This window comes from Sebastes fasciatus, chromosome 16 (genome assembly GCF_043250625.1).
Source record: "Sebastes fasciatus isolate fSebFas1 chromosome 16, fSebFas1.pri, whole genome shotgun sequence".
NCBI classification, from domain to species: Eukaryota; Metazoa; Chordata; class Actinopteri; order Perciformes; family Sebastidae; genus Sebastes; species Sebastes fasciatus.
The window spans coordinates 21337388-21359945 of NC_133810.1; the positions used below are offsets into that span (position 1 = coordinate 21337388).

General features: G+C 44.3%; 1 protein-coding gene across 3 annotated transcripts in view; it reads right to left on the reverse strand.

Moving 5' to 3' along the window:
* LOC141753124 (cell adhesion molecule DSCAML1-like) overlaps positions 1-22558 on the reverse strand; it is a 68019-nt gene that overhangs the window by 9575 nt on the left and 35886 nt on the right. The window contains exons 4-22 of one of the 3 annotated variants that reach the window (XM_074611495.1): positions 18070-18216; positions 17702-17980; positions 15322-15597; positions 14691-14987; positions 13593-13865; positions 12436-12720; positions 12140-12259; positions 11878-12054; positions 11099-11298; positions 9715-9811; positions 9374-9502; positions 9119-9286; positions 8941-9011; positions 7680-7920; positions 6511-6657; positions 5303-5458; positions 3416-3555; positions 726-879; positions 80-197 (exon numbers count right to left, since the gene is read on the reverse strand). In XM_074611495.1, the coding sequence (XP_074467596.1) occupies positions 80-197; positions 726-879; positions 3416-3555; positions 5303-5458; positions 6511-6657; positions 7680-7920; positions 8941-9011; positions 9119-9286; positions 9374-9502; positions 9715-9811; positions 11099-11298; positions 11878-12054; positions 12140-12259; positions 12436-12720; positions 13593-13865; positions 14691-14987; positions 15322-15597; positions 17702-17980; positions 18070-18216 (3475 nt within the window). Of the gene's footprint in view, positions 1-79; positions 198-725; positions 880-3415; positions 3556-5302; positions 5459-6471; positions 6658-7679; positions 7921-8940; positions 9012-9118; positions 9287-9373; positions 9503-9714; positions 9812-11098; positions 11299-11877; positions 12055-12139; positions 12260-12435; positions 12721-13592; positions 13866-14690; positions 14988-15321; positions 15598-17701; positions 17981-18069; positions 18217-22558 lie in introns of those variants that run through there. The other 2 variants (XM_074611494.1, XM_074611496.1) reach the window with 2 other exon arrangements.

A 22558-nucleotide genomic window follows, 5' to 3' on the forward strand; every position in this document is an offset into this window, starting at 1 on the left:
ACTCTTTCTTTCACATATCTTTCTGAGTGAGTCATGACGCTGGCATATACAGTAAGTGGTATAAGATGAGCTGTCTCACCTGTCTTTGGTCCATTTAATTGTGGGGGCGGGTTCTCCCACTGAGCTGCAGGGCAGACGCACTTCCTTCATCCAGGGTGTGGTCACCGTGCCCCCAAAGGACAGGATCTTACCCGGGACTGCACACACAAAAAATAAAGTGATGAATCTTAGACACACAGATGATGATTGACACACAAATACAAAACAAAAACTTCAGCATCTCTCACAAATATGTCTTTGTTCGTACTTTCAGATGTCTAACGGCCAAGTTTTCCTAGGGGGAAAGGCCTTTAATCACTGCTGAGGGAATAAAAAGCAGTAGCGTGGTGTTTTAGTGTAGCCCCTCCTCTAACCTCTTAGTTTCAGTACATCTTTTCTCCATAGACACTCCCCTCTATTGATTCTCGCCCGCTATCTCTCTCCCCAAGGGTCATTTTACTGGATAGGCCCTGTTCATCACCACATAATTAACAACAGCGTTTCTTGCAACATAGCCGCTACTCAATCAATAACCAGGCTGTCAATCAATAACAGAGAGAGCGGGACAGAGACAGAAGGAGAGAGAGTGATGAAAGTGATCTGTGTACAGGAGATCATGTCGCTGTTTCATAGCTTCATAACCTTTACAGAAATCTCTCCTCTACAGGCTCGCTCCGAGGACCCACCTTTCCCAGCAGGCTCCACTGTGACCTTTGAGCTGATGTTGCCTCGGCCCGCGGTCGTCACGGCTGCAGACCAGATTTGGTATTGTTTACCGCGGGTGAGGTGCGTGATACGGTAGAAGAGCATCTCGGGGTTGGCCTCGTACTCGCTGGGCGCCTGGGACAGAGGGCACGCAATGTCATGTTAGCAAAGTATGATGAGACAAGGACACGACAGGCTTGGTGGCCAAAGTGTTACAGCTCATACATCTCAAATGGGTATTGAAAGACAACACTCATTTTCTTGGAAAAAAAAGAAGTGAACATCCTGCCAATAGGTCTTTTTCACAGTTTAACTTATTATTATTATTGTTTTGTTATTTTAGACACTTCAGATCAGATATCAGCACAGCGTGCCCTCTTCGTCATAAAATGATCTGACTGACATATCTAGTGTGTAGGACAGGTGTTTCAATTTACAGAGTTCACAGGGCAATAAGCATGAACATAGAAATAGAGTAAACAGAGATTCCCCTATGTTATATTGATAGGGATCCATTATTGTGTTTTCATGTAAGCTCTTTTTCTATTCATACATACTGAATGTTCCCAAATGCTCTTCTTTTTCTACATTTTTTGCCTTGTTTTAGAATGAATTTTGCGATCTTTGGTTAACCTTAAACATTGCAACTCTGATGTGTATACATATTCCTTATTAATTGCCTTATTGCTTAATTGAATTTACGCATCCAGATGTTTTCTAAATTGTTATTTCTCTCGCTTGTATTTGATGGTTCTTGGTATAGGGACGTGTCGCTGTTGGAGGCCTTTCTCAGCTATGAATGACCCCTCTATGCACTCCACCTCTGTGTTCATGTAGATTGCTGGCATTCATCCTGAAGCAGGCAAGAAACCTTTATAGGCCTTTTTCACAGTGGACATTTTTGACATGTCACAGTATGAAAAGCAAAGGTGTAAACAATCAAATTAATGATGGCTGAATTCCATTCAGCTGCTTCAATTTCAGGGTCCTGGTGTTTTTGGCTCACTGTCACACTGATGACTTACTGAAACACTTGAATACAATGGAGCCATTGTTAATGTCATTAGGAACACCTGTGCTTTTCTTACTATGACAAGTCAAAATGGCTGCTGTGAGAAAGGCCTATCAGTAGAGTTTTAACCCTCTTGACTGAAACGATGATAAGGGGAAATATCATTTGATAGCAGATGCTGATGAATTTATTTACCATTGACATACAAGTTAAATGTTGCGATTTAATGTTTTGAGAATTGTAACAGCGTTTCAAAACTGTTACAATCAAGCATTAATTAATAAAATAATTTAGATAAATCAGTGAAATAAAATCATGCATTAAGATGGAGTGTGTGGATTTCCCTTTTATTGTTTTTTTTGGAAGAAGCCAGAATTGAGCAAATCACTCCACTAGTCACAAATTAAATTATTTCACCTCACATAGGCACATTTATTCACCGGGTTAAAAGAAAATCTAATTTTAGCCTTGGTACTGGATTAAATTATGTGTTCCTGTGGATATTTTTCCCCATAAACACATCTTTTGAGAAAATATTCACACATACACCTGCAGGCATAAAAACACACACATGCCAACGCGCGCACAAAAACACTGTTTCCTCTCAAGTCGGTGCTCTGTTCTATCTCTTTAATCTGTTCATCTCTCAGTGTTCATCTTCAGTTCCTTCACCATTTGCTTTTCCCTCTTTCCCTCTATCCCCCCTCTGTCTAGCTCAGTGAAGAGGAGAGGATGGAGGGACACAGGGAGGGAGGGAGTGTGTGTGAGTGTGTGTGAGTGTGTGTGTGTGTGTGTGTGTGTGTGTGTGTGTGTGTGTAGGGGGTGCGTTCGAACATTCCTCCAGCATAGCGGCCGTGTTGTGGTGATCCAGGGAGTGATACAGGGAGATAATGAAAAGACGGACAAAAGCACTCTCATCTCGATGTGACTGATACCCTCCTCTGCTCCTCCCTTCTTCCCAGCCCGTCTCTCACTCTCTCCCTCTCTTTTCCCCTCATTTCCCCCTCGGTCTCTCCCTACCTCTAATGGTGTTTCTCTTTCTCTCCCTCAACCTCCTTTTCCCCCCTCCCTTCCTCTTCCTCCCTCACTCCTCCCTGCCCCGTGCTCATTTACATGGCACTCATGCACAGAGAGGGAGGAGTATTTGTGAATAATAAGAAAGTGAGATTCTATCCTGATATCAGATTTCACTGCGTGCTGGTGTTTGTGTGCACATGATCTAACCACAACTGAAATGCCGCACACGCGTGTATAAATAGAAAATGTTGAAATGTGATGTCTGTGTGTGTGTGTGTTTCTGATGCGGCACTGTGCATGTGTGAGCTTGTTCTCCGCTTCATTTGCATATCTACGTCTCATCACGTTGCCAAGACAACCTCATCTGTTCATCTGGGAGGGCAGGAAATAAAGCGATGGTGCAAACACGGTGAAAGAGAGACACTCGCAAGGATACACACACACACACACACACACACACACACACACACACACACACACACACACACACATGTTCGGGTTCAATTAATGATAGTGGTTACAAATTAATTATTCCCATTGGTAGATTTTTATCAAGTTCACAAATTCCTTTGCTTCTCAATCACCTGGAACATTTTGCTTTTGGCCCCGTATATGAGTCACACCCACAGAGGAAGGACTTACCGGCTGCCCAGACCCCGGACTGGAGCAGTAGATGGTGTACTTGCGGATAACGCCGTTTGGTTTGTGAGGAGGCAACCAGGACACAACCACACTATTCGGAGAGGAGGGGACTGCCTTGATGCCAGCCGGTGGACCAGGAACTATAGAAAAACACATAGGAACATCAGCAAATGTGTGTTTGTGCATGCACACGCTGGGTGTTGGATGCCCATTAAAGTGAGCAGGCTTGTTTGCAGATTGCTAGTCTTATCCTGCACTAAGCCGCTGCTCTGGGAGGACTTGGAAGAACTCCCTTTTGGGTGGACGGCGGTGGCATATGTTCATTCAGACATTGGTCAGCAGTTCTGACTCTGTGACACCCAGCGCATTCTCTTAACTCTCAAACCCACAAACAGATTAGACACTAGTGTCTGATCCTCGGCTAGCCACTTAAGCTTGACATTGGACACCACTTAATACTCTCATCCCCATCTAAAGGCGTAAGAAGGGTTTAAAATGGATGCACACTTTGCAAAAAAAACAAAACACATCAGGACACTGGATACTGTGAAAGGAGAACAATAATGCTTTTGTCGCATTGGCCTTACAGTATGGGGTTCACAGTGTCAGGCCTATTCAATCCCCACCATAAATATGACTCGCACTTGACAGTGGGCCTCATCTGGAAGTGGCTACCACAGTGTAAGACCCAGCTCTCTAAATCCAACCCCCAATTCCTCTTTTTCTTCTTTTATGTGAGGGCCCCATATCCAGCCATTCAACCAGCCCGTGCACTCAGACTTCATTTTGCACATTACATGAGCAAGGATAAAAACTCAACAAGGATATATGTAGCGAGGGATGTTTTAAAAGAGGGAGGCGGGGACGACAGAATGGCGAGAATGATAGGTGCAGTTCCTGGGGGAGTGATGATGTTGGAGGTGGTGGTGGTGGTGGTGTTGGGGAGGGGCAGAGAAGGCAGTCATCATTATCATAACTGGACCTCCATGTCAAAGTAGGAGTGGCAGTGGGAGGGGGGGGGGAGTTAAGTCCCATCTGGTGCCCAAAATCTGCCCAGGACTCCAGATAGACACACAGGCAGTCTGCTGCACAGCCAGCACGGCCCGTGTGATGACGAGGAGGCGAGCAAACGCCCCCACCTACATGAATATATTATGCACTACTGTGCCAATCGGAGGAGGAGGTGTCAAAGTAAGAGGCTAATACACTCAACTAAATATGCAAGTCTAGCAGTTTAATTTAAATTGGCTGAGAAAAATAAATTCTTGGTAATGACATTTCTATTATGTCTCCTTTTTGGATGGCTTATTCATTTTGTCAGCCAAGAGCTGGACGTGTGATCACCTTTCTATCTTTCCATCTTCAACCCCCAGGCCCCTCCTCCTCCCACTCCTTTATAAAGAGACATGGATCCGGCTGTAATCCCGCCTCCAATGGTGTAAACAGAAAATTAATTCTCTCTAATCCAAGAGGAGTTAATCCCTATGCCTATGGCAACAGGGCTGGTGGATAGGATGCGGGCCCGGGCTGATGGCTGACTCCTGGATGGTATATGCTCTGAGGGAGCACCCCTCCTCTCCCCCCCAGTGTCTCCCGCCAGCCCTCCCTCAGCCCTGAGCCGTGGACCCAAAGCCTCTTAATTCTCATTAGCACTGCTAATGGAGCTTCCCAGCATAAATGAGCTTTTTTTCATGGGTTTGAGATACAGCCCAGCACTCTTTTTTTTTTATACATCCCCCTCCCATCTCCCATCCCCATTTACCCTCACCCCATACACTGTGCAAGTATAGTTCCAGCGCTACTCTATTTGGATTTTTCTTGAACTAAAATACATTGACAAAAAGTTTAATCTTTTTCTTTAGAGTTTCTGCTTGTGTGCATACTCACGGTCCTCGCGGGTTTGGATATACAGGACGTTGCTGCGGACCCCGTCTCCAGCTTGTGTGTAGGCCAGCACCTGAACACTGTAATTGGTGAACTTCTCTAGCCCTCGCAGCTCCACCTGCTCCCGTTGGGTGGTGATGTTCTGCATCTCTCCCCATTCTGAGGAGAACAGGACGGGTTTCAGAGAGTACTGCTGGTTATCTGGTGGACAGGAAACCAACTCTGTCTTTTACAAAATACATTTATATACTACTAACTTGCTTTGCTAAATATGTTTTGGAGGAAACGTGCCTAAAATCAGCGTTAATATAGCAGCAAACAACTATTTGGTATGTAAAGATATAGAGGAGTAATGAGCAGAGAATGAACTCACTCTTCCTCTGTGTGTGTTGTAATCCGACCTTCTCTGTGCTTTGTTGACATAGATGGGCCGGCTGCTCGTGCTTTTAGTGCATGTTAGTGCATGTGAGCATGCCCCACTGACTAGCTCATGGCCACCGCTCTGCACTGCTTTCATAAGGTGGTTACAGCTGATAACGGCGTCCCGACAGTGTTGTTGCGGAAGCGTAGAACCCACCGTCCGGTTCCCCCCCAGGTTAAAACGCTGTTAGCTCTGTCAGCTCTGTTGCTGTTGTTTTCACATTTAGCGCTGTTAGCAGTGTGGAGGCAATAGATACGCTCTGAATATTTAATTTAGTGCCTTTAAGAAAAGACTCCGGCTTTCGTTAAACATTGAAAAAGTCAACATGTCCTGTCTCACTCCTCAGTCTTTCCCTAACATTAACAGAGTGCTTTAGTAGCCTAAACATAACCATAAATTGTGCTTTTCTTGCCATTATCTGGAAGTCACTTCCCACAAAACATATTTACCAATGCAAGTTTGTTGTATATGAAATACATTTTTGGGACTCAGGGTGGAACAGACAGAGGAGCACAAACACACTCAACTACTGTAATCTCTTCCCATCAATATTGATGGTGTTCAAAATCTAAGACACAAAGAAACAAGGGCAAACATGAACAAATTCAAAGACACACAGGAACAGGAAGTGTTTTATGAGAAAAGTGCGGACATACGTTAACACATTCTGACTCACAACACGGACGGAGAGACAGGTGGGTGGGAGAGTGGGGTTTTTGGTGACGTTTAGAATGAGATAGGTGATAATTACTCTGCATTGGCCACTGGGCCTGGCCCCCACAGCACCCACCTCCGTCAGGGAAGAGGGACCAAAACACAACCCGGTAGCCTTTCAGCACACCGTGCAGTGTCAGCCGTGGAGGCTCTGACCACGTGATCACCGCCTCGTCCGACGTCACGGAGATGGCTCGCACGTTCTGCGGAGGCTCACTGGGCACTGGAGAGAGAGCAGGGGGCGAGAGTTAGCGCTGCATGGTTCAAATACATGCGTTTTGAGGCTGTTTTAAGGATTTGTACTTGTCAAAAATCCTTGGTTATTGCTGTTGCTAAGAAGACCTGACTGATGTAGCATGGCGGCTGAAGCACAGATAATTAATGACTACTCAACACCAACAGCCTACAGGCAATGTCTGCTGAAACAAATCAGTCAAATTAGCTCTCAATAGCTCCTTGTTCAGTGCTAGTTTTTAGAGCACAGAGAGGAGAAGGAGATGAGGTGTAGAGGGGAGGAAGAGAGAGAGCAACGTGAATAGTAAAACATCTACACCTTAAGGGGTTAAAATGCAGATGAGGAGGGCGGAGGATAAAGTCTGAAGGAAGACAATGTTCGTCTTTAAGGTAATTGCGGCTGTAAGAGCAGCTTCAGACTATCTGGACAATTACCATCACTATTATTGTTACTGTGATCAGGGTGTCTATCATTACTGTCCACACAGACAGGGAGGGCCCCGATATTTCTGTCTAAGGATCAAAAGGATCAGCAGTGTCAGAAAAATATAATAAAAAGATGTAAAATAGACAGAGGGGAGATGAGGAGGAAGATAGAGGAACCAATGAGAGGAAGATAAAGAAAAGGAGAGGCAGAGTGGGCAGACATTTAGAGAGTAATGGGGTTCCTTGTTCCTCTCTCGCTCTCTACCAGCCTAATGAGGGTGCTAATTAAAGTCGAAAGAAGAATGGGGGGATGTGCTGCAAATTCATTTCTACTACTTTTTTGAGTGTGTCCATTTGTGTCTATATATGTATGTTAGCTGCGTTGATTTATGTGTCTGCCATCCTGTTGCTTTTTTTCTTGACAAATCAAGGAGATGCTCTATGGATCTTTTTAATTTTTGTCTCCCTCATGTCCTCCCACACTCTCTCCTACACACAGTCCACTCTCTCAGTTGTCTCTACACTCCTTTTCCTTCATCTCGCCATCTATGGTTTCTCTCTCATCCTCTCTCCCAGCTCTCTTACCATCTTCCAACGTGGTTGCATTGATCTCAGTACTGGATGGACCCGTCCCGGCTCTGTTGAAGGCCTGGACCACTACCCCGTACTGGGCAAACTTCTTTAGGTTGTCCAAGGTATACACCTCACTGTCCCCTGTAGCTTTCATCTCCACTATGCTGTACTGGCCGTTGCTGCCCGGACCGTTCTCTCTGTAGCCGATCTGGTAGCCTCGGATCACCCCGTTCTGCAGCTCCTTCTTAGGGGCCTGAAAGAAATGTGGTGATAGCAGTTAATATTGAAGTACATTTTAGTACAATGAAGTACAATTTTTTCTATCAATTGTTTATGATGATTTATCTCTGTTTGCATAACTGTAACTGATACTTTCACCAATGTTTAGTTGTTAGCTCAGAATTCTTTGGTCTCCTTTGACATTTTTAACTAATGTCTAGTTCAGACTATAAGACTTTCAAAGTTGTCAGATCGCAGTACTGTTTACACTACACAACTTGCTGTCTTGTAATCGTGAGTCTTTAAGTTGTTGTGGTTTTTACACTGCATGACTGACCGGTGACAGGGGGTCTTTCACCAGAAGGAATCCCTGATGAGGTCTCCAAACTACGTTTTGTCAAAAAAATACGCAAGTAATACACTGTAAATGATGTGATACCATACGTGAGACACATTGCTGATGTTGTTGGCACATGTGTTTACCAAATAACCTGTTTCCACCGGTTTCTTTGCTTCTTGTTGCATATGCAACACATACAGTAAGTTCCTATTGTTACAGTCGACCCCTCTTTCCCCAGGTTTTCCCTCAACCCTTGTCTTGTGCTCTCATTGGCTGTAGCTCGTGGTTGGTGTCCCCGACAGCTCCACATATTTAACTTGCTAGATATCTGGATTGTGTCAGCGAGGCATCGGCGAGCGTCGGCGAGCCTCTCGGGTCGCCTCTTTGAGCAGCTCACACATGGCGCTCGAACGCCGATGTGCGAGCAGTGAGCCAACGCCGATTTGCCTCTGATCTGGGGCTTTTGTCGGGGAAAGCTCCAAAAACTGTCGGGTAGCAGAAAATTAGGGCTAAAGTTGTGTAGTGTGAACTAGCTATAACTAAGCACTTTGTGCATGTACTTGTCCCTCGTAGGACACTACTAAAAATGAATTTTAGATTAAGACATAAAGGACATATATTCAGTTCTCAGGACAGTATAATATTTAAATGAGCTGTTGTGCAGACAGAGGTACAGTTTGTGTTCACTGGGTATAATAATAGTAGTGATTTTACCCTCCATGTAACCCGTATGCTCTGAGATGTCATCGGTGTGAGGATTACTTCCATCGGTGGCCCGTCAGGCGCTGTTGATGGAAGATGTCAAATAAAGTGTTACTGTCAACTTTCTTAGCCCTCTTCCATACAGGGAAAAGGTACAGGCGTGATTTCAAGAGGAGAACACATCACTTACGTGCTTCCTCAGTGCTGATTGTGAGCTCTTTGCTGGGAAGGCTGCGGCCTATCTTGTTGTAGGAGTACATGCGGATGCTGTAAACACAAGCCGGGTGCAACTCCACGATGTTAGCCTGGTTGTTGGTGGGTGAGATGTTCCTGGTTGTGTACATGTGATCCCAGGAGTCTGTCAAATACAAAAAAGTTTTGAGATTTTTGAGATATGCATCTTAACAAATTTTCTGACATACATATCTAAATTTAGGACACCCACCTGACTTGTTCTTGTACTCGATGTCATAGCTGGTGATGATGCTGTTTCCATCGAACCTTTGGATCCAGCGCAGGTTCATGCTCCTGTCCTTCACCTCCCTCACTTCCAGTTCAGGGGGATCTGGTGGTTCTGTGTGTGTGACAGAGAGAGAGAGTGGGGGTGGGGGGGTGGGGGGTGGGGGGGTGAGAACTTTTCACCTGCAATGTTTAACTAAAGCGTTGGAGATCTGATTCTATAACATTTCCTCACAGGACTGTTTACATATCCACAATGTACTGTGTTATGAGGTTTCAGTGAACTAAAGAAGGTTGCGAGACGTATAGAGGATGTGGTAGAGTTACCTTGCACAGTGAGTTGGATGAGCCCTCGACCCTCTCCATAGGAGTTGATGGCGTGGCAGGAGAAGAAGACAGAATCTCCTCGCTCGGCTGGGTTCAGCTGTGGGCATCAATAAAAGTTACACATCGATCTTCTCTAACTCCTTTGAGGCCTTGTTTTGAAAAGTGTACTCTTCTTTTTTCACAGGAAATTCTTAAACACTGGAAAAACCTGCCAACACTGGCAGAATTTATTTTACAGAAAAAAAAAATGAATAAAATTTACGAGGAAAAATGACCAAATCATTTATTTCTCCTTGCTATATATTCTCCTCACAGCGTCTCTCAGTTGTGGTGTGAGGGCATTAGAGCTGCAACGATTAATCGATTAGTTGTAAACTATTAAATTAATCGCCAACTATTTTGATAATCGATGAATCGGTTTAGTAATTTTGTAATAGTAATTTAAATTTAGTAGTAGTACTTATTTAAAGGGACTGTTTGTAAGAATCAGAAATGCTTGTTAACAGCTACACCTGTGGCCGTTAGGTTAACGAAAGTCAGCGTCCTGTTGCTCGGGCTCACGCTTGTGCTGAACAAGGGAGACACCGGAGTTTTGGTCGGAGACGATAACGTTTCTCGCTGCGGAGCCCCTTCACTTCACAAGACACGGGAAACCTCTGTTGGTCTGCAGGAGCTGTAGCATTTATTTCTGCACAAACGTCCACTGTGCATTCACTAGATATTCTCAGAGCTACTAACTCTTCTGCAGTGTGTAGTGTGCACGCATGCACGTGAGGTGGAGCGAAAGAGCGAGAACGAGCGCGGTGTGTGAATGAAGGCAAGCAGGCAGGCAGAGAAGCAGAGTACAGCAGAGAGTCCGGCCCTGGAGACCAAAGCTACCATCTCCCCCGCGTTCTCCGACCGCGGCCAACACTGTTTTGCAAGACGTGCTTCATTAGATATAACTTTGTGGTTTTGGTGCTTCCGTGTAGTTTGTGTTGAGTCTTGTCTGAACAGCGTAGCCACACGCGAACGCGCATGGGACACCGACCCGGATTGATTTGTACGTTTAAGAAGTTACAAACAGTCCCTTTCATGGAGAAAAAAAAGTAAAAATTATCTGATTCCAGCTTCTTATTTTCTGGTTTCTTTACTACTCTATGACAGTAAACTAAATATCTTTGAGTTGTGACCAAAACAAGACATTTGAGGATGTCATCTAGGGCTTTGGGAAACAACGATCGACAAATTCGCCATTTTCTGACATTTTATAGAGCAAACAACGAATCGATTCATCGAGGAAATAATCAACAGATTAATCGAAAATTAAAATAATGTTAGTCGCAGCCTTAGAGGGCATCATGCTGAGTTCAGGGTCTGCTGAGTGTTGTATTCTGTATCTGACCTTAAGTGTGGAGATGACTTCGTCCCCCTTCTTGTTGATGGTTATGGAGTAACGGGGGTTTCTTTCAGCATCGATGACGGTGTCTCCTCTCTCCCAGCGGATGATGATGGGCTGCTCGCCCCGCGCTGTGCAGTTCAGCTCCTTGGTCTGGCCCTTCCTCGCCATGGTGGTGTTGGGGTGGCTGGTGATCATGGCGGGAACTGAGCAGAATTGCAGACATATGTCAGTGTGACGGATGGTATTATATGGAGTAATGAGACGAGGGAGCAGGGATGTGGTATTGGAAACCGAGGATATATTACAGATGTATAGACATCTCTATTTCTGCACTTCGTTCTCCATTTTCATTTCACGCTTCAAGCCTCGCTGGCCCTCTTGCTCTACCTCCTCCCTCTCCGCCTTCTTCTCCTTCTACTCCTGATTCTTTTCCACCTCCTTCCCTCAGACATAGATTATTGATTGAAGGGGTTCCTGCGGTTTTGTTTTCATCACTAATTCATCAGCCCTTTTCCCCACCAAACATTCAGGAGCACACAGACCTGCAGCCGGAACACATCAATCAATAGCAAAGATACCCCCAGTTAGTGATGCGCAGGACGGAGACAAGGTTTTGTTGGGTTCAGTACAGGCTGCACTAGCCTGGGGCTAAAGTGCATCTTAGAGGAGCTGATTCCCCTCCAAAAAATAGCTAAGGCTTGTCTCTGTGTACAGTATGTGTGAAATCCAGGAGATATGGTTACGAAAGTGTTCAAGCCAAAGAGAGTATGATTGACACTTACTCTTGACAGTGAGGATCATGCTCTTACTGATGTCTGAGCCCACACCGTTGGAGGCCTGACAGAGGTAGTACCCTCGGTCATCCTCAAGCACGTGTCGGATGAGCAGAGAGCCGTTTGACATGATCTGGATACGGCCGGTCAGGGGGACTGGGTGGTATTGCTGAGGGTTTCCTACACCTGCACCACACAAAGTAAATGCATGTTAGTGCTTGATTTTTCCTGGATTTTGTTTTTATGATGTTGTAGCGAGGGATGATGTGACCTTTGGCATGTTTCCACATGACTTTTGGAGGTGGGTAACCCTCCACAGAGCAGTTGAGGACTCCAGCTTTGCCGTAGATACAGTCTTGATTGTTGGGCTGCACCACGAAACGCGGTGGCACTGAGAAACAAAAATTATGCGATTAACCTAAATGGAAGTATTAAAAGAAGGTCTTACAGTAAAAGGTAGTTCCTAAAATAACACATACAATTCAAAGCTCCCTCTGCACATCAGATATCACATCTGATCTGACCTAATTCATCATCACGCCATTCTCCCTTCGCTCAATCCCTCACCAGTAACAATCAACTGTCGTTCCCAGCTGACAGTGGCGGCGGCGTTGCTGGCAATGCAGGTGTAGTTTCCGTTGTGCTTCAGTGTCACCTTGGATATTTGCAGGGAGCTCATGAACTCTTTGGTCTCGATTGCGACGCCAGAGGCGGAGCCTGGCACGATGAGCTGGCCGTCTTTGTGCCAGGTGATGCGTATGGGCATGTCCCCAGATGACACCACGCAGGCGATGTACATGAGCTTCCCCACTGAGGTAGAGGGGATATCAAAGGGCTGGATGAGCGGCGGCACTGGGGGAGAGAGGAAGAGCGCAGAGAGAGTCAGTGGAAATAAAGGTAGCGATAGACGTGGAAGAGTGGCAGTGTGGCCATCTGGAGAAATGCTGAGGGAGAGAGAAGGTCATTGGCCAGTGGGCCCCCTCTTCTCTACCCCCCCTTCAGCCCCCATCTCCTGCAGCCCATAATAGCTGCTCTGGTTAGAGTCCAATTGGCAGGAGGAAGTCATTCCGTTGCCATAGTAATAGAGGTTGGGGTGGGGGTACTACAGCTGAGACATCTGGGGGATTTAATCTAGGCTTCATTATTATTCATCTAATTAAATCAGAGACACACTCGCACGCAGGCACATGCACACACCCTTAAACACCTCTGCAGCTGCCCCGCTACCATCGTTACCCCACTCACAGACTAAACAAAATACAGACGCACACTGGAACATAAATCAGTCCTAAAACACCATCTACCTCTGTCAAGCATTACTGTAAAGCAGCACTGCACAACTTTGAACGTTGGTGTCTCCAACTGACAGTATTTAGGTACTCTGATGTTCAGAAATCTCTTCTGCTAACATCTTTAACCTTCACATACTGTATGTGGGGTTATTTTTTGTTGCTTTTTCCTCAAGAGAAAAGAAAGGCAAAGAACTAACATCAGCTATATTTGGACAGATTGCTTTCTCACTGTTAAGAGACATTTTGTATTTTGGATACAGTGATGTGTGCAAAGAAATGCTCACAACAAGCACCTCTTTTGGGAAAATAGGGTGAAGCCACAGTACGTCCCAATCAGTCACTGGTGGGCCACTCTATCTGGATGTATTCGATCTAAAAACATTGCCCAGTGCAGTTTTACTCCTTTGAATCCATTCTCCTTTTCACGCTCACCTTTGACAGTGACATGAACGGTCTGGTTGATTGACACCTGGGGCTGGATCAGGACGCTGCACAAGTAGGTGCCCTCGTCCGCGCCCTTCTGCACGTCCGTCAGCCTCAGGGTGCCGTTCTCGAACACCACTTGACGGTGATTATCGGGCAGCTGCATGCCGTCCTTCAGCCACTTGATGGAGTAATACGGGTAGCCGATCACGCGGCACGTTATGTAGGTGTTCCTGCCCGCCACTGCGGTGATGTCCCGCATGGGTCTGATTCGGGGTGGACCTGGAGACACAGGGAAGAGAGGGAGGGGATGGAGGGAGGAGACAGAGAGAGAGACAGAGGTCGGAGAAAGGGGCAGATGAGGTGAAGGAGGTCATGGCAGAGTAAGGGAGCAGCCACGGAGACGAGAGGTGAAGAGATAAAGGTTGAGGGATAGAGTGATTGGGGCAAGTTGACAGGTGGAGAGGGAGGTTAGTTATGCTCCCTTTACTAAAATCTGATTGAGGATATTTGTGGATTTTAATCTAATCAAATATTTTGTGTATCTAAATGATTGTTTTTTTTCTAAAAGATAGAGATAGATAGATAGATAGATAGATAGATAGATAGATAGATAGATAGATAGATAGATAGATAGACAGATAGATAGATAAATAGATAGATAGACAAATAGATAGATAGATAGATAGATAGATAGATAGATAGATCTAGACAGACAGACAGACAGACAGACAGACAGATACATAGATAGATAGACAAATAGACAAATAGACATAGATAGATAGATAGATAGATAGATAGATAGATAGATAGATAGATAGATAGATAGATATCCATAAACAGATAGATAGATATAGACAGATATATAGATAGATAGATAGATAGATAGATAGATAGATAGATAGATAGATAGATAGATAGATGGATAGATGGATAGATAGATAGATAGATAGATAGATAGATAGATAGATAGATAGATAGATAGATAGACAGACAGAGATCGTAACTGTGTGTGAAATGTAAAGTGATCTATGCCTCTCACTAGCCCTTGTGTGTTTGTATAGAGTCAGGTGTAGAGTGCATTTATATTGAAAAGCAGACAGGCACCTCTTACGTTTATGCGCGCTTGGTACTCGGCGCTACCGGCCGAGTTGCGTGCGACGCAACGATACACTCCCCCATCTCGAATTTGCGGGCTGCTGACGTTGACGTGTGACACGGTCAGGCCGTCCGACAGGGTGTACTGGCTGGTCTTGTAGGTGGAGTCTCGCACCACGGGCTCGTCATCCAGCGTCCAGGTGATGGAGGGGGGCGGGGCTCCTTTGGCCCCACACATGAGGGAGAAAGGCTCGCCGGGGTTCACCACCCGCTCGCTGAAGGAAGACACGATACGAGGAGTACCATCTGAGAGGAGACAGAGAAAGAAAGATGAAAAATAAAGACAGAGTGGTGGAGAAGTTCAGCCATAAAAGCAAAGCAGCATGTTCAACCACTTTAGATATGTTCATGACCTTCTCTATTATACTGTATATATCAATGACATTTGCAATGGCAAACAATTTATGCACCAGTAGTCAGATGAAGAATAAAAGTCACCAGTTAAAGTAGAAGCTTAAAATTTAAAGAGCATGGTTTCCCGTCACTCTGCTATTACGATGCTATAATAAAATGCGTGCTGCAACCCTGTTTATACAGAATGTGCACTTGTTCAGTTCCCCGACAGGCTCTGTCCACATACCCTCTAGCAGAATAATGGAAAAGTCCTGAGCAGTGTGGCCCTTTCGGGAGGCGAAGCACTGGTAGGCTCCGGAGTGGAACTTCTGTGCTGCAGTGATCTGCAAGGTGTCGTTGTGTTGCCCCTGGATGGAGATGTGCTGGTCAGGGACAATGGGCTCCGTGTTGCTGTACCAGTTGATGGTGTATTCTGGAGAGCCCTCCACGGTGCAGGTGAAGAACAGCGTGCTGCTGATGCCAGTTTTCAGGTTCTTAGGGGACAACGTCACTCGTAGTGGATCTGAGAGAAGAACGCATGTTGTTTGTTAGAACACAGATGTAAAAAAAAAAAAACTCCAAAAGATACATTTTCTGTGTTTATGGTTAACTGAGAAGCAATTTGTAAAACTGCTATATAAAGGAAATTATTATTATACGTATGTGTTTCCGTTGCTTGACTTTTATTTTCCACATGGTATTAACTAAACTTGATATCCACAACTTTTAAAAAATGTTTTGATGTTTTTTTGTCATAAATTAAAAGATTATAGAATGTTATGGTATGACTGTGCAGTATTGTAAATCAAAATTATAAAGAGTGTATTAGTTATTGGCATTATTTATTGGTGGTAAAAAAGCTTCTCAAACCAGTAATCATCCATCAGATAAAAATAAATTTTGTATTGTCAGATTTGTGAGTAAATATTTGAATTATACTCTGCTAATTTAACTTCCTGTATCTACACCTTAGGTTATTACTAGTGCTGTCAAAGTCAAATTCATTTTAACGGCAGTAATTTCTTTAACGCATTAACGCAACTTGCAATTTTTAGGTTGTAGCGGGCTCAGTTTTAAAGCTAGAGTGAAGATACTGGTATTATATGATACCAGAAAAGAACTAGAAAACCTAAGGAATCATTAGTACCAACCATGTCATGCTAACATGTCAGGAAGTAGGCTAAATAACGCCCCAAACTTGCGGTACATTTTGTCGAGGAAAAACTGGCATTGCCATTTTCAAAGGGGTCCCTTGACCTCTGACCTCAAGATATGTGAATGAAAATGGGTTCTATGGGTACCACGAGTCTCCCCTTTACAGACATGCCCACTTTATGATAATTTCATGCAGTTTTGGGCAAGTCATAGTCAAGTCAGCACACTGAAAGCTGTTGTTGCCTGTTGGGCTTGAGTTTGGCATGTTATAATTTGAGCATATTTTTTTATGCTAATTGCAATACCTGTGAGAGTTTCTGGACAATATTTGTCATTGTTTTGTGTTGTTAATTGATTTCCAATAATAAATATATATATATACATTTGCATAAAGCAGCATATTTGCCCACATCCATGTAGATAAGAGTATTAAATGCTTGACAAATCTCCCTTTAAGGTACATTTTGAACAGATAAAAAAAATGTACGATTAACCGCGATTAATCATGGACAATAATGCGATTAATCGCAATTAAAAATGTCAATCAATTGACAGCCCTAGTTATTACTCATTTTCAAAACCTGAATTATTTATTTATTGATTTACAAACACATTTTGAATCCTTTATAAGTATGTTTTATTGTCAAGTGACACCAATTAGTCTTATGCATTCATACACTTACAGTAGGCGTTTACATTCATAGAGACGAGGAGAGAAAGAGAGAGAGCACAATCAACGGTAGTGACTCAATCAGTTCGACGCACTCATTAAAAAAGCAGCTGGAGATATCTCTTCACATCTCCGTCCACTTGTATGTGTGTTTTTGTGTGTGTGAGAGAGAGAGTGTGTATGTACATGTGTGTGTGTGTGCAAATGTCAGTGAGCAATAAGGCAGCTGGTGGTGTGTGCTGGGGGGCATTGCTGTGCCTCCCAACCCCCCCTCACCCTGTCAGAGTCACAGAGTGTGCTGCCATGATGTGCCCACTGGCAAAGCCTACCGCCTCTCTATTCTCTGCCTCTGTCTCGCCTCCTCCCGCTCTTTGTTTCTTTGTATACTTTACACAATGTACATTTATCTACGCCTCTCTTATTATCTTGTTATTATATTGTAGATAATGTCATTCCAGCACTGTCTGGATGTCTGATCGTCCCCTCTGTGACCCCTCGTATTTATCTCCGTCTTCCTCGCCCACCCTCCTCCCTGATGGTGAACGGCGCTGGCAGCTGTGTTACGGATTCAGTCTCAGTGAATTACCGCCCTGTCTCTCTTTTTGAGACCTGATATGACGGGGCATCATACAGCTCGCACATGTGTTTGTTACAGACACAGCTGAGGTGCGACTTATATGTGTGCCTCAAACCAAAAGGAGAGGAGTTTGTGAATGTGTCCATCTGCCAGGCTGATTCACCGAGAAGACAGCGTGGGAGTCTGTCAGGTTGTTTAGTGATGTGTGTGTGTGTGTAGTTGTACCTATAACGTGAAGCAGTCCAGACACCTCCTTTGAGCCAAAACTGTTGGTGACCTCGCACGCGTAGCTGCCGCTGTCTTCCTGCCTCAAGTCGCTGATGGTCAGCCCTGTCAAACGCCGTGTCCAGCGGGCATCCGAGGGCAGCGGGCGACCATCTTTTAGCCAGCGCACGGTGGGGCTGGGGTACCCTCCCGCTGTGCATGGGAGCTCAATGCTCTGGCCTGCGTGCACCTCCCCTGCTTGGAAACTGTCCAGGATAGTAGGTGAGGACTCGTTGGGGTCTGGAAGGCAGAGATGGGGTCATATTTTTATCAAGACAAAGAGAAATATTAGACTAACATGAGTAAACTGACAACACCGAGCTGCTCACCCATTACAGAGAGCCTTGCTCCATTGCTTTGGCGCGTCTCGCCGCTGTACTTGTGTTTGGTGATGCACCGGTATGTGGAGAGGGCATCCTCCTTCTGAACGTCAGAGATGTAAAGAGCCCCGAAGGAGGTCAGCGAGAACCTGTTACCTGAGGAAGACACATCCAGTAAAGACTTACATTAATTTCCCCCAAAGGAAACCTGCTGACAGACAGAAACACGCAGTAAAAAACCTGCACTGAGATGATTGCTCTGGTACAAATGCATTGTGCTCATTGCAAAACCGTATTGTGCAAAGAACAAACAGCTGCCTGAACAGTTGGCACTACCTGCCTGATAATGTTGCTTCCCAAAACCTGGCACTCTTTCAAGGCCTGGAGGACACGCAGCGGTCATTTTACACCACCCATAGACGGAGCAGAGGCAGATTTACTGCCCCTCTACACACAATGTATGCACCATCATCACCAAACCATCTAAACATTCTTCCTTTCAAGTATGGTGACAAAAGTGGAAGGCCAAAGAGAGCTGCCTGTTTGCTTTCATAGCATTTTATGCTACTCAGAGAACCGCAGTTATGTAAATAACCCAAAGTTTTCATGCTGTGCCCACTGATTGGAGGACGAGAGGGGAACCCGAGGCACATTGATGAAGCTGTACCATTTCAACATATCACATATTGCAACAGCATATTTCAAAATGGTTGCCGCTGTACAATAAGGTTAGTTTAGGTTTGCGAACATCTTTTGTTTTCTTTCAGCATCCAAGCCACAGGCCAGCAGCTGGAGCGGTTGCGTTCAGGTGCACCCGTGTGTTTATCAGCATCAATATTTTATCTACACGCTCCGTGTTTGTCGGGGTCTTGCGGAGGGGTTGTGCAGGAACACTGAAGGTAGCAGTTATGGACTGTGCATGTGTTTGCATGGAATATACCGCATGACCCGAGAGGGAGGCACAGGCTGCAATTTCACAGCAGCCTTTGTTTGCCCCCCAGAATGAAGCCTTACAGGATAATGAGCACTTTAAGACTGCTACTCCCACAACACCGACGACTCGCCTGTCACAACACTCTGACATAGGCAGGGGGAGAGAGAGAGAGGGAGAGAGAGAGAGAGAGAGAGAGAGAGAGAGAGAGAGAGAGAGTCAGCTGGATCTGTCAAAGCCACACTTTCTGTCTTCAGCGGGGGACGGAAATCTTCCCTCTGAAACAACACTGATTAAACAGCACACATCACATTATTTCCCTTATTATCTGTCCATCTTAAGTGAGTAGCTTTAGTATATCAGTTTATCTTCAGTCGACTCTCTTTGTGTAAACCCTCTCATCGTCTCACTCACCCTTTTCCTCTCTCTCTCAGTCTCTAAGCAGAGTGGCAGACAGAGTAAAATATTAATTACTAAATCACTGTGCTCCCTCAGCTTTTATTCATGCTGACTTGACTAGATAACGAGAAACTGAGCCAATGTGCATTATACACTCTCACACACACACACACACACACACACACATATATATAGACATGAACACACAAACACACACAGCTGAGCTGCAGCAAAACATGCAAACATGCATGCAGGCGCTAAGAGTAGAAAACGGCCGCAGTTGTTAGTGTTGCATAATTTGTTTTCCAATTGTGCCACATTCATATGATACCGTACCATGATACTGTATATGAAACCTGTAGTTTGTCCTCCATTTTAACTCACCCATATTAGGAATATGTCAAAAACATGGAAGAACAGCCCGTTCTCATTCCCAGGGCGTCAAATACCAACGCTTTGTCACAGCCGTCGGCGTTGGATACCGACGCACAAGGCACCCTTTAGCGTGGGTATGAAACGCACCAGGCTTTCCATTAACTACAATGTAAATCCATCCGCGTGAATATTAAAGGAAAGTGCTGTGGTGACGTAGATTAAACAGCAAAAGAGACATACAGGGTGGGCGGGAGGGGATGTGGACGGGTCCAACAAACAAGGCTTTCATCCAGAAGACCGCTGTCGTGTCCCGTCTGTCACGTTACAATAAGCCGTTCGTTCGTGTCCTGTGTTCACAACATTCAGTGTCATTTTCACTGTACAAACGTAATAAGTTTAAACCCAACCATGTTGTTTTTTCCTAAACCTAACTATAGTAGTTTTATTGCCTGAACTTAAGCAAGGGTTTTTGTTTAATTCACAACATTAAACACGTGTTTACTGCGAGCAAAAAGTGATGCCGAGGGGTCTCACAAAGCGTCAGTATATCGCGACTGGGATGAGAACGTGTTGGGGAGAAATACATGTGACCAAACAATCTCTGCAGAGAAAGGCCCTAGTTGGGACGCCTTCTTCCTGTTAAGCAACAAAGGAAATTGTTGACCAACTGTGCCATCAGACATTGTAGGCCGACTTCATTCACATGACACATTTCTTTATGACAGACTTTCACCAAAAACTGTATAGACTGAGAGCTGTGTTGACCCATGTTTTAATAGTTATCTTTAAAACCATAATGTGAGCTTTTTGTTTTGCAAAACGCCACAAACTTAGAAACCAAAAGGACCATTAGGTAAAAAATGGAAGCACTCATGGATCCTCCAAAAAGCTCTGAAGGAACCATTTGGAGGTTTAAGTATTTTTCATCAACTATAAATGGCTCTTTAAAGAGTTCTTTCACCCAGAAGGAAGCTTTTTGAAAGAAGCTGCATTGCCCTAGAGGATGTCAACATTGTTGGATTTTGTATGAGTTTGGTCAGAGTCTCAATGAGACGCATTCATGGAAGAAATTGTGCAAAATGGTTTGTGTAGTCCTGATGCAGATGGGGTCCAGAGGGGAACTATTGTAATGTTAACTTGTAAGTGCTGGATCAGGAATACAATGTTTGTATTTGACAGGAAAACAATGTTATTAAAGGTAAAAAAAAAATAATAGAAATTATTCTAAATTTTTTGCAAATAAACAATTTTTTTATTAATCATTTTAGAAAATTTGATATTTGATAATTTTCCCTTGATTTTTTCATTTTTAATTAGAAAATATTTTGATACTAGTAATTGCTTTTTTTAAAAGTAATTGACAAAAATCCAACAAAAATGTGACTTTTCAGTGGCAGTGCTTGGCAGCAACTGTATGCTATGTTTGTATGTAACGTAAAAAAGCGCCATTATGAATGAATCATACTGTATGTCCTTAGCGAACCTCTCGCGTGTAATAAAGGTTTCTTTCACTTTATTTTTTTAATCCAACTAAATGCCCGCGGCCTCGCCGACACACAACAGGCCAGACTTGCTGCTGTGACAAATTCCAAAGAGGAGAAAAGAAAAAGGAAAATAATGGAAGTATAAATGTGCGAGAGAGAATAGGAAAAAATAAAAGCGTGATAGAGTCTATAAATAGGACACATACTGTAGCCCGTGTGGGTCCAAGAGTTGTGTGTGAGTGCACCGTGTGTGTGTGTGTGTGTGTGTGTGTGTGTGTGTGTGTGTGTGTGTGTCTGTGTGTGTGTGTGTGTGTGTGTGTGTGCGAGTAAGTAGCAGCCTCATTTTCTCACATGCAAATGAAGGCGTCGGCGCAAAGATAACGAGGCCCATATTTCCACCTCCTCAGTGGGGCCATTATTTATTGATGTTCTGCATCTTTCCCCCCTCCCTCCCACTCTCACGCTTTCTTCATCCTCTCCCTGTTGCTAGGGTCTTCTCGCTGCCATCCTGGTACGATTTCCGTGTACTTTCAGCAATTATTAAAGCACGACGAGTTTGCAATCACCGAGGACGAAACGGTGAAACCCTCTGTGATGTGTGAATGCGAAAAATCATGATGGTGAATCGGTGGTAGAAGTCAGGGACATTAATGGGGAAAGAATAGCATCAGTGTGAAGTTGCTAAATATAGCTTTTCAGATGCAAGTAGGTTTTGCATCCAATCACAAATATTTTCCACAAACATACGACATAATGCGCTTTCTTTTACATTTCCTGAGTCTGAATCTAGAGTTTGCGGGTTTGAAAAGCAGTTTAGTTCAATTTGGTGCCTTAAAATGAATAACAGGAACTTCTTTAGCTTTTAAACCCTCAGGACTCAACTACTCACAGGAAATAGTTAAAAACTTACATGGGGACTGTTTATATGTGCAGTTCGGAAACTAAGTTGGACTTCTCTACCCTCAACAGGAAACTAATTTAGCTCTTGGATGTGAATCTGACCTACATGCTTTAGAGGGGCAAATTTCCACACTATCTAGACTAATCTATTTCAGGACAGGAGACAACCTTTTTCGTCTCTCAGAAGGAATTATCTCATGACACTAACCTGTCCAGAATACAGCTTTTCCTGTGTACATAGCAAAACTAAACCAAAAATACAAACTGACTGTATGATCGTGCAGCCCTCATAGCTCTGAGTGAAAACCACTGGTGTTCCTGTGGGAGTTCCTAGTATGGACCCCATATCTAATCAGTTTGGAAAAGGCTAATGAGCTTATCGAACTCCCATCCCTGTTTTCCTTCTGGC